This window comes from Zingiber officinale, chromosome 8B (genome assembly GCF_018446385.1).
Source record: "Zingiber officinale cultivar Zhangliang chromosome 8B, Zo_v1.1, whole genome shotgun sequence".
Lineage (NCBI taxonomy): Eukaryota > Viridiplantae > Streptophyta > Magnoliopsida > Zingiberales > Zingiberaceae > Zingiber > Zingiber officinale.
Genome location: NC_056001.1, coordinates 110887087 through 110900081, shown reverse-complemented (window position 1 = coordinate 110900081; position 12995 = coordinate 110887087). Strand labels below are relative to the sequence as shown.

The 12995-nt window shown below is 35.0% G+C and overlaps 1 protein-coding gene across 6 annotated transcripts in view; it reads right to left on the bottom strand.

Moving 5' to 3' along the window:
- The window catches only part of LOC122016836, a 60514-nt gene that overhangs the window by 11577 nt on the left and 35942 nt on the right, over nucleotides 1-12995 (bottom strand). For 4 of the 6 annotated variants that reach the window (XM_042574256.1, XM_042574257.1, XM_042574253.1 and 1 more), the window contains exons 7-9: nucleotides 10968-11036; nucleotides 10777-10878; nucleotides 10299-10367 (exon numbers count right to left, since the gene is read on the bottom strand). In XM_042574256.1, the coding sequence (XP_042430190.1) occupies nucleotides 10299-10367; nucleotides 10777-10878; nucleotides 10968-11036 (240 nt within the window). Of the gene's footprint in view, nucleotides 1-7761; nucleotides 9327-10298; nucleotides 10368-10776; nucleotides 10879-10967; nucleotides 11037-12995 lie in introns of those variants that run through there. The other 2 variants (XM_042574258.1, XM_042574255.1) reach the window with 2 other exon arrangements.

Below are 12995 nucleotides of genomic sequence, written 5' to 3'. Positions count from 1 at the left end.
GAATACTTAACCACCCTCCCCCCCCTTATCACACATTTTTTTCATTTAACTTTGTAAATCATTGAATATCTTATTTCGTTAGGCACTTCTATACCTTTATTGAAATATTATCTGGTTCAACTACTTGTCCATTGTGCATCAAATTTAAAACTTGTTCTACTTTTGAAGTTTAAATTCTACAATCAAAATTTAAATTTCTATACTCATTTGACCAACTTAAATTACCTAAGTTAAGTTGATCACCTAAATCTTCATTAAAAAATTAATAAAAATACTTATTGCATTGCTCTTTTATTTTCTCTATCATTTATTAGTATCATATTACATTTCTCTTTAATACATCTTATTTGGATAAGATGTATTGTCTTCCTCTATCTCCCTTTAAATATTCTATAAATATCTCTTTCCCCTTCTTTTGTATCCAATTTTATCCTAAATCTAAAATAATTGCAACAAAAACATTAAAATAATATTTTTAATTTTTTTCTAAAACTTCAATCGCTTAATGAAATAAATTATAGTATCTATATTTTTTTAAATAAATCAAGTACCACGATTAATGCATGACGCATCTAATGTGAACTTGGAGAATACACAACTAAGAAAAAAATTTGATTCGTACAAGAATAAAATAATACAAAAATCACATGCATTTTCAACATGTTAGCTAAAAAAGTTTCCACCATCAAGATTTCTAATTGATCCTTAAACAGTATGGTTGCCGTAAGTATAAGGTAAGTCAACTTCCACCTATGTGGTACATTAAAATGTATTTTTTTATATTTAGCATTCACACTTCTATATGTTTTAAAGTGTTATGTTTTAAGAATGATAATTGGATAAACCTAACTGAATCTTTAATTTGTGCCACCACCACAACAACAACAACAACAACAACAACAACAACAATCAAGTCTTATCCCACTAGGTGGGGTCGGCTATATGGATCCTTTTACACCATTGAGCTCTATCCAGTGTTGTTAGAGGTGCGAGGCGCACCGAGACGCAAAAAGCTCCTAGAGCCCGAGGCGCGCGCCTCTTGAACATGAGGTTGATGATTACCAGACTATTGCCACACACATATACTATGTCAAATATGATAACTATTAATATTCCACACACATCAATATCAAATATAACAAGCAAAACAACACCATGATAAAATTAATAAAAGTTTCAAACTTTCAAGTTTCAAGTTTCTAATTTAAACTAACAAAGTCCATCAAAACAAGTGTAATAAGTAAAATTAATCATCAAGCTCAAGATCATCCTCATTATATTCTTCTTCTTCGTTATCTTCATCTTCTTCAAATTCAATTTCTTCTTCTTCTTCTTCATCTCTAAATCTTAGAGATGAGTGTCTCATAGAGGAAGATGCATTTCCCTTCTCGACTTGTTTAGGCCTAGCATTTGAACTAGAGGTCATGGTTGCAATATTTTTTCCTCTAGTACAATATTCAGGCTCTTCAGCTCCACTAGCCCTAGCAACGACATCCCATGTCAAGTCATCACCTTCAAAAACCAACTCATCTTCTTCATTATCACTTTCTCCATCCATTCTACCCATCAACCATTCATTACTATCATCAATATCTGTCAAAGAGATGGGGTCAATCTTATCCCGTGCATCATACCGAAGCTTTAAGGCACGATTGTATTTCACAAATACCAAATCATTTAAGCGTTGCTGAGCTAGCCTATTTCTTTTTTTGCTGTGAATCTACAAAATGTCAAAAATCACAATAAGTATAATAAAATATCAAAGAATATTTTCTACTTATAAAAGTAGCATACTAATAGTATCAAACATTTATATTTATTACATACCTGCTCAAATACACTCCAATTGCGCTCACAACCAGAAGCACTACAAGTGAGGCTAAGCACTTTAATAGCAAACTTTTGCAATTCTGGGGTATTTGCTCCATAGCATTCCCACCATTCTGCTGGAGATAATGCTCTTCTATGTCTAATTGCTACATTCCTCCCAAATAGCCCTTCTGCCTTTCGATATATAGAGAGCTGGGTAGTGATTTTATCTTGCTCGGCAGCGCTTGAAACCAATCTCTCCATAGTTTCAAACAAACCATTCACCACTTCTCCACAGATATTTGAATCTGTGTATGAATAAAAATATTCTGGATTCAAATAATGTCCTGCAGCATGCAGAGGTCAATGAAGTTGACATTCCCATCTCGCATCAATGATCTCAAACACTTCTTTGTATTTCTCTTCTTTCTCCTTGAAGGCCTTCATAATTGTTTCTTTTGCCCTATCCATAGCCTCATAAATATAGCCCATTCCAGGTTTTCTTTCGCCATCAACCAGTCTTAGAACACGAACTAAAGGGTCATATATCTTTAAAATATGCACAATACCGCTCCAAAATCTAAGTGTCATGATAATTTTAGCTACCTTCTTCCCCGCCGCTTCTTTTGCCCATTTACTCTCTGTCCAATCTTTTGAAATGAACATTTTTCTTAAATTTTGCTTCTGTAGGTGCATCCTTTCAAGAGTAAGAAAAGCTGTAGCAAATCTTGTGACACCTGCCCGACAAAGCTCTTTTTGTCTTGTGAATTGCCTCAACATATTTACCATGCCGGGGCGAACATAAATGTAAGCATTCACACTCATTGCCTTCTTCAATGTTGCTTTAAAATCAGGCAATTTCCCTATATCTTCTAAGATCAAGTCAACGCAGTGAGCAGCACAAGGAGTCCAATACAAGTGTGGCCTTTTTGCTTCTAATAATTTTCCTACAAACGAAGTTAGAAAAGTAGATAAATTTAACATATATAAGAAAAAGCATATTGATAAGAAAGAATTAAATAGATTCTTACCAGCAAGCACATTGTTACTTGCACTATCTGTAACAACTTGAACAACATTTACTTCTCCTACACGCTCCACAAATCGATCAAGCAACTGAAATATTTTCTCTCCAGTCTTTGCATAATCAGAAGCATCAACCGATTCGATGAAAACTGAACCTTTAGGAGAATTCACTAAAAAATTAATCAATGTTCTCTGCCTTTTGTCTGTCCACCCATCTGCCATCAAACTACAACCATACTTGGCCCATTCTGTTTCACACGACTTAATGTAATCATTTGTCACACTATCAACCGCCTTTTTTAGAAAAGGAACCCGCACCTCATGATAACTAGGTCCTTTTAGACCTATACCATATTGCCAACCAAGTCCAACATTCTTTTGAAGCTTGAATAATTAACGGCATTAAATGGAATTGCCGCATCATACATCCACTCGGTTATGGCCATATAGCTTTTTCCCTCAATTCTTTCTTGTATGCCTCATTTATCGTAGATTGTCTTTTTACCCTTTCTACTTTCAACAATTTTTTGTACATTAGGAGCAAAATACGTATCCATTGGACTATTTGTCCGGCCTTTTGCATATTCACCGATCTAGAACTTGTACTTGTACTTATAGGCGGCACACCTTTAGCTCCAATATTATCCATATCAATATCATCACCAAGAGGGTCTACATCCTCAAAGTCCAATGTCGCAAGTTGAGAAAGATTACTTTTCTCCGCTTTTTCTCCATGAAATTTTTAATTTCTTCACGTACATGAGGTGGACATTTTTTGCAAGTCGTAGTATTTCGAAACCCCCCAACAAGATGCTGTTTTGCACGATAAATACCCCCTTTTGTAACTTTTTGACAAAAGTTACAAATTAAATCATTTTTATTATCCGGATTAATTCTTTGAAAATAATTCCATCCCGGATCTTTTGATATATATGTTGGAGTATCACTACTACCTTCCATGATAATTGAACAAGAAAATAGTCTGAAAAATTAAAAATAAAAATAGAATCAATAAGGTACCAACAATAAAAAAGCATTGTACAATCTATACCAGTAATTTAAAAGTAAAACTTAGACCAATTCAGGCACTGTACCTACCGCTTGAAAAAATAAAAACCAGTAAAAAAACAGAAATGTTCATTTCAAAGCAAAACAAAAAGCAGTAAAGAAAAAAAAAATAAAAAAATAGTAAAAAGTCTAAAATACTGGACAGTGGAGAGCACGGCAGTCGCCAACACCAATACAACAAAACCAAAAGCAGTAAAGACAGAAAAAAATGAAAAAACATTAAAAAAATTGAAATACTGGACAGTGGACAGCAGCACGCAGGAAGTCAAAAACTGAAATACTGGACAGTGGACTGAAATACTGGACAGTGGACGCGTAGCACTAATACAGCACCAAATACGAAACAAAAAAACAGTATCAAAAATCCAAAACCAGACGGCAAAAGAGAAGGTGATTAAAAAACAACCGGCAAAAATTTAAAAACAGAAACCAAAACAAAACAAAACCTGACAGCAGCACAGAAAGTACACGAACCGAACAGCAGCGAAAAGAATACTCGGAGGCGAAACGAATACAGAACTGCAGCAGGTAAAAAAATACAGAAAAGAAGAAGAAAAAGAAACGAAGAGAAAGCAGCGAAGAGAAGAAGAGGATGTTAACAGACGAATAAGAAGAAGAGAAGAAGAAGAAGTGAAGAACAGAAAAAAATAGAAAAAAGAAGGAAAACATACTTGGCGACGATGCAACTCAGCGATGGCGCGACTCAGCGATGGCGGCGGCGGACGGAAATGGGTTCAGGTTTCTTCCTCCCTTCCTGCGTTTTCTTCCTTCCTGCGTTCTCTTCCTTCCTGCGTTTCCTTCCTGCGTTTTCTGCTGCGTTTTTGCTCCTCTTTCCCGTGCCCTAACTCCAAACAATGCTGATTTGGAATTTTTTTTTTGTTTAAAATCCAGATTTGGTCAAGATCTATTGCGGCGCCTCGATCGCGCTTCGTTGAGGTGCAAAGGCGCACGAGGCGCGCCTAGGCGCGCGCCTGGCGAACAGCGCCCGCCTCGCGCGGGGAGAAGCGTTTTCCCTCGCGCCTTGCGCCTGGGGCGCGCCTCAGGCGCACCTTTAACAACACAGGCTCTATCTCTTACTATATCATCATCTATACTTAAATAAATTTTATCTTATTTTTTTTTGTTGCTAACCAAGTCTTTTTTTGTGTCTCTTCCTCATTTGATATACGTGTTTGTCATAGTTTTGCATCGTCTAACTGGAGCATTTATTGGTCTTTTAAGTACATGCTCATACCATCTTAAACGTGTCTCTCGGAGTTTTCCCTCGATAAATGCAACTCCGACTTTCTCTCAAATGCTCTCATTTCTTATTTTATCCATCTTCGTATGTCCACACATCTACCTTAACATCCTCATCTCTACAACTCTCATCTTCTGCTGATGTGCTCGAGTCATAGCCCAACATTCAAATCCATATAACATAATAGATCTAACAGCAATTTTGTAGAACTTTCCTTTAAGTTTTAAAGGTACTTTACGGTCACATAAAATATCCGAGGCTCTCCATTTCAATCATCATATTTGTATTCTATTTAAGACATCTCTCTCAATCCCTCCATCGTTTTGAAAAACTGATCTGAAATATTTAAGCCTCTCAGTTTCGGACAACTTGTCATCTCCTATCTTAATAATTATCTCATTACGTCTAATATTGCTAAACTTAAATTTCATATATTCTGTATTTATTCTACTAAACCTAATATATTTCCCTTCTAGTATTTCCCGCCAAGATTCTAGTTTAGCATTTACTCTTCCACGTATTTAATCTTCCAAAATAATATCATCTGCAAACAACATACACCACGGTATTGTGTCTTGAATGTGTGCAGTGAGTTCGTCCATAATTAGTGTAAATAAATAAGGACTTAGAGCTGATTCTTGATGTAACCATATCTTTATTGGAAATACTTCAGTTACTCCTAAAATCTTTACTCTAGTTGTTACATCCTCATACATAACTTTAATTAGTTCAATCTATGTTACGCTAATACCTCTCTTTTCTAGAATTCTCCATAAAATTTCTCAAGAACTCTATCATAATTTTTTTCTAAGTCAATGAATATCATGCGTATGTCTTGTTTTTGCTCTCGATATTTTTCAATTAGTTGTCTAAGAAAATGTATAACTTCTATTGTTGACCTTCCCGGCATGAACCCAAATTGATTTTCGGTCACCGCGGAATCATTCCTTAATCTTTTTTCTATTACTTTTTCTCAAAGTTTCCTAGTATGACTCATTAGTTTAATACCCTATAGTTTGCACAATTTTATATGTCTCCCTTGTTCTTATACAAGGGAACTAGAGTACTTACCCTCTATTGATTTGACATTTTTTTCATTTTCAATATCATATTAAATAATTTTTTAAGGCATTCAATATCTTATTTCCCTAGGCACTTCCATATCTCTATCAAAAAATCATCTGGTCCAACAACTTTTCCATTGTGCATCCCATTTAAAACTTGTTCTACTTCTGAAGTTTGAATTCTATGATAAAAATTTAAATATCTATACTCATTTGACCTACTTAAATTACCTAAGTTAAGTTGGTCGCCTAAACATTCATTAAAAAGTTGATAAAAATATCAATTCCACAGCTCTTTTATTTCTCCATCGTTTACTAGTACCTTATTATATTCATCTTTAATATATTTTATTTGGATAAGATCTCTTGTCTTCCTTTCTCTTACTTTAGCTATTATATAAATGTCTCTTTCCCCTTCTTTCGTATCAAATTTTTGATATAATTGTTCAAAAATTTTATTCTTTACTTCATTCATTACTTTCTTAGTCTCTTTTTTTGGCTATTGTATATTTTTTTAAGTTTTCTTCATTTTTACAAATATATACTTCCTTGTAAGTTGTTCGTTTTTTCTACACTTTCTTTTGTACTTTCTCATTTCATCATCAAGATTCCTTACTTAGTGGTGCATGTTCTTTGACTCACCGAATACACTCTTAGCTACTATTTTCAACTTTGATACCATCTTATCCCATGTCATATTAGAGTCACTGTATATTTCACCTAATACTTGTACTTCTACCTTCTTCTTAAATATATTTTGCTCCTCATACTTGAACTTCCACCACTTAATTCTAAGAGTCATATATATTTTCTTTCTATTAATACTATGCTTAGGTATATATCCAACACTACTAGCCTATGCTGGGTAATTAAGCTTTCTCTAGGGATGACATTACAATCTTTATAAATCTTTACAAGCTTTGCCTGAGGCGGTGCTTTAACCAGTAACTCACCACTTTCCGCCACTACGCTTGGAACCGCTGCCGCCGTTCACCACCACAACGAGTCTGAACTCGTGGCCTAGGGCCGACAACGAGTCCGGAGGCGTTGCCCAGGCCTAGTAACCGCGACAAGCTCGGACGCATCGCTAGGGCCCGAAGACGCGTCTGGACGTGTCACGCAGTCCCAGCGACATGTTTAGACTCGTCGTGAGATCCTAGTGACACGTCGAACTCGCCGCCCAGCCGAACCAGCGTACGCGAGTATGTTGTAAATTAAGGTTTAACTAAATAATTTTAAGTTAATAATTTGAATCAACTCCTAACTATGTCGGAATAATTTAAATAGACTTAATTAAAGTCTAATAAAATTATCCCATTAAATTAATATATATGCATATAATTATATTTAAATATTTGATTAATTTTAAATTAATATATTTTATTAAAAATAAATATTATAAAAAAAAAAGGACAGTCCGGTGCACGAAGCTCCCGCCATGCGGGGTCCCGGGGAAGGATCCATTGTACGCAGTCTTATCCTGCTTTTTGTAAGAGGCTGTTTTCAGGATTCGAACCCGTGACCTTTTGGTCACATGGCAACAACTTTACCGTTGCGCCAAGGCTCCCCTTCATTAAAAATAAATATTACAACGAATAATAATTATTTATAATATTATATATAAAAATAGTTTAAAAAAATTCAACCGCCTAGGCAGCAGAGGAGGTAGGCGGTCAATGACCGTCACCACCTACTGCCATTTACAACACTGAACCTTTGCAAATCTTTTTATCCTTTTTCTTAATCATAAAAAAGTCAATTTAGGGTTAATTATTCCGACTTTTGAACATGAATCAAGGGTTCTTCTCTTTTATTAAAAAATGCATTAACTAATATAAGGTCATATGCTATCGGAAAATCTAATATAGTTTTCCCTTATTTATTTCTTATTCCAAACTCATAACCCCCATGCACCCTATCATATTTCTCATTTTTCATTCCGACGTGCTCATTTAGATCTCCTCCTATTAAAATCATTTCGTTTAACGGAATGTTTTGTAATACCTCATCTAGGTCATCCCAAAACCTAGATTTGATGTCTTCATCTAATCATACTTGAGGTGTATATATGCTAATTACGTTAATAGTTTATTTCGCTCTATAATTTTATCCTCCTTTCTAACTACTCTTATAACTTCATCCTTTAATGAACTATATACAACAATACCTACTTCATTTCTCATTTTACTCCTTATGTATCATAACTTAAACTCAAGTTTTATATCTTCTGTCTTCTCTCCTACTCATTTTATCTCTTGTATACACAAAATTATAATTCTTCTCCTAAGCATTCGTATCTACTACCTTCATTGTTTTACTAGTGAGTGTTCCTCTGTTTCATATTCCAAATCTAAGATCATTAGTTTTCCTATAATATTTATTTTTATCCAATCTTACATATTTAACACTACGTTCAAGTTCTTGAGATGTAGCGGTCCTTAACGATACGTTACAGTCGGGTCATGCAACACAAACCCTTGCATAGTTAACACTATACTCGAGTTCTCATGGAGATGTAGTGGTTTTTACCAAGACACTATAATCGGACCCTACAACGCATTCCTTCCAGGGAGCAACCTAGGATTAACACAATAGTTTGATGGATCCATTTATTAGACATTTGCCTTTACCTGAATTCAACATTGATCGACAACTTAACAAAACTCTTACCCTTTCTTATCCGAGCTTGGGACCAGTCATGGCAGGCTTGAGTTAGGAAAATTTTTAGGGCACCAAGTATTTATTGATGTATAACTCTAAGAGAGATATGATTTCATGTAATAAATATTCTTCTTTTTGTGAAATTTAAATCTTTCTGAGCTTAAGTTTGTTTCCTATGCTACATCTTCACCTATCCCATTAGCATTGAGTTTCATCTCTTGTTCCTATGTTACCCTAAACTCCACACCCCACCCCAAAACACATAAAAAGTGTCCTATGATCTCCTTCCTTGTTACAATAGTGTACTTCACAATATGACATTGTAGGGGTAGATCGTAGCGATAGCCAAACAGATCGAATAACAGCAAGTGTCTGTAATTATGTGCAAAGTTTTAAGAGGCAGTTTCAAACACCAGAAAGTCGGTCCATTACATAACGCCTAAGCAACAAGTGAGAGCCTAGGCAATGAGCATTAAAAAAAATATTAAAATAAAAGAATATATATAAACATTTTAATCAATCAGAGCAAACAAGTGATAATTGATTAGTAATTACTTAACAAGAACACATTATATCTCACATTGCCAAAAAAAGAATAACAAAATAAAACATACAAGTAGATAACAATAATCAAATGACAATATATGTTCCCAATTATTGTTTGATTTAAATCAACCAATAATAATAATAATAAAATAGGTGTTTTTAAGTGAAGTCACCAACACCTCTTGGGATGCCTAAGACACCTAAGTAGTCGACCTAAATCTCTTTTCAGAATAGCCACATAATGGGGGCTACTTAATCACTTGGTCTAATGTTTCTTTTTAAAAGTCCTATCATACAATTTTGTCTCTTCCATGACATGTATAAGAAGAGTAAACCATTTTTAACCATCCAGATATGCATGCACGCCAATATGTTCAAAATGACAACTAAATTATTCAATATTGTTGAAGTTCACAAATTAAGAAGCATAATTGGAAGACATTCTTGATGAAGTATATGAAAATTGTACTTAAATAGGACGGTTAATAAGATGCATAACCATGTTTTGTTTCATTGCAATCAAATAAATGAAAAAGTGCATATGAAGGTTGTTGTCGTGTGAGTTGATAGTCATGGATTCGAGTATCGAAAACAGGCTCTTGCATTGAAGGGTAAGATGGCGTATAATAAACTCTTTCCCGGGACCTGCATTAGTGGGAGCTTCATGCACCAGGTAGGGCTGCCTTTTTATTCAAGCCAAATCTCGCAAAACATACTACAGTAATAACTCGATGGTATTGCTTAGAAAAAATAAAACCCTTATTTCTTCCAGCAACATATAGAATAAAATGTCAATTAGTGAAAACCAAAGAACACCAGAAGATGCCATGTCATAGTAATCCAAAAGCTTTTTTCAATAAAAAAATCATTTATTCAGAATTCACCTGCTTTGCTGTGATTTCAAGTGTCATTTGTACAAAAGCCTTATCAAGATCATCTTTATCCAAACCAATCTGATTATAAGTTAAACAATAGACATGAATAAGAAATTAGCCTAGATATTTAAAGAAACACTTTATAAACAAGTGAAACCATCTATGAGATGGAAGAATAAAAATAGTCGGTAAGGTTTCGTCTTCAACTTTGCATTTTGTTCACTGTTCTTGTTATCATTGCCAACCTAAGTTTCTTGAAATCAGATAATGTTGTATTCAACAGGAGTGTTGATGAACATGGCATGTGGATTTGCATGTGCAACCATCTATTTCTACAAAACTCTGTAGTCAACTATTGTCATTGAGCATTAATGTCCATCATGGTTATGGAGGGGATAAAGAGTCTAAGCACAAGAATTGCCACTAGAGTCATTTATGAAATCATAGAAATATAGAGGATAAAACCAATGAATCTAATAAATCTTACCATTCGAGCACGCAATGTCCGAATTCTAGTCACAGGTTCAACTAATTCCCAGTAAACTGAATTCCACATTGCATCCCTCCGCTTGATTTCATTCTTCAAGGTCTTCAATATAGTAACAATAAATGAATAGAACTTCTAGGCAAATATTACAAAGGATACAAAGAGATCCATAGAGGGAAAAAGGAACTTACAGAATACATCTTTTCTGTAACAAGTTTTCTTAAAGATGAAGTGTCTCCATTTGCCAATGAAGTGTTAATCTGAAAAGATAAAGAAAGAGATCGAGCTATTACTTAAACATGCATGTCCAAGCATCAGCGTGAAGATCACACTTTAAAATGAAAACAAGCCTGATAGAAAATTAAGCCATAAATTCAAAATTCATAAAATTTCAGCATTTCCATAACCAGAAAATTCATACAGAGAAAAAACATCAAATCAACTGCTACATATACTTTGTCGTCCAATAAGGAAGTATGCTGGCGTCAACCATTTAAGCTTGTTGAAAAATTAGTTGAACCAAAACAATTTAGAAAAAGTAATAAGGAACCGATAACAATACTCAGATCATATTGTGTATGTAGACAAACCAATAATTCATGAGAAGCTGACAACAAGAACCAAACTTATAAACAAATTAGGATATGGTACTTGAATACTGTCTTACGTAAGAAACCTTTGCCTAGCAATGGTTAACTGTCCTGTAATTTAAGAGACAATTAGACAAACCTATAATTCACGAGAAGTTGACAAGAACTAAATTTATAAACAAATTAGGATATGGTGCTTGAATACAGTGTTTTATGTGAGAAACCTTTGCTTAGCAAAGGTTAATTCTATTATATTGGGAAATTAAGCAACAATTAGTCTTGAATATAACACCTATTACCCTCACATATAGTAATTGGTCTAAACTAGGGATTAAAATTTCATTCTATGTACAAAACTTCTCATTTAGTGGGTCAATCAGCACACAATACATGCTCAAGGCAACCAAACCAAACAACAACATGGAGACAACTTCACGAGACTCCTATGATAGCAGTGGTGGCTTCTGCATCACAGCGAAGACCTCCACAAGATTAACAAACAGCATAATAGCTTTGCTTGAGATCGTTAGGGATTTCATTCAAGGTTGGCAAAGAAATCACAAGCTTCTGAGACTTCCGCGAGCTTTTAAGACACATGCGACCCCTTCTTGAGCTCCTGAGATGCATTCAACAATTTAGCAATCGCTTCAATCTAGTAAGGCACATGCGAATACTTCTGAGACCCTCCTCGACTTCATCGCAGAACCTCAGGGTACTCCTAGTGCCTTCTTCTTGTGTTCTATAGAGATGTTTCACATGTTTTTCTCCTCTATTCATCTCTCCTCTTTTGTTGTTTGTCTTTGGCACACATCAAGCACCGCACTCGGCAACAACAGCACATCTCAAGCCAACTGAGGACCAAAACCTCGACTCAACTCAAGATATTAAACCTTGGAGTAATCGTGATGGCATCAAATCATTTCCTAAGTTGGAGCGCCTATACAACTTGTTTACCCATGTGGATCAGCATGAGAAAAGAGGAGAGCTCCATTTACGAGGAGCTCTTCTTCATTTACACCGAAAAAAATACTACAAAGAGGAATCAAAATCGTTCTTCATGGACAACACTATAGTAATAGAAACTTGAATAAAATCTCCAATTTACCATCAACATTAGCAAGTAGCGGATGTAAAAGTAGTTGTAACAATTGACTGGCAACTGCAATGAGCTAGGAGTGTAGCTGAGATTAATTATGTCGAGCTACGGGGAAGATTGCCCAAGCCAAGGGGATGACATGAGTGATTAGGCACTTGACTACGTCAAGGGGTGATCCAGTGGATGGGCAAGTGGTTGTGGAATTTGATCAACAACTAGGACAGGTTAGGAGCATAATCGAGGGTGACTATGGTACACTTGACTAATGGATTTGTAGTTAAGTTACACTCCACCTTCAATGTGGTGATATAGCTAGCCTCATTCTAATGTATCAATTGTCAGCTTATGTGGAGAAGGTATGTTAGGCTATGACATGCTTCCTTGTGAGCAACATTCAGCAGTTGTCAAATTAAATGGAAAGAAACCAATTTAATCCATAACCTAGAGAGATCTGCCTAGACTCCAGAGGAAATAAAATGTTACATTGTGCTTATATTATAAGGTATTTTACACTATAATCATGAATATTTTTC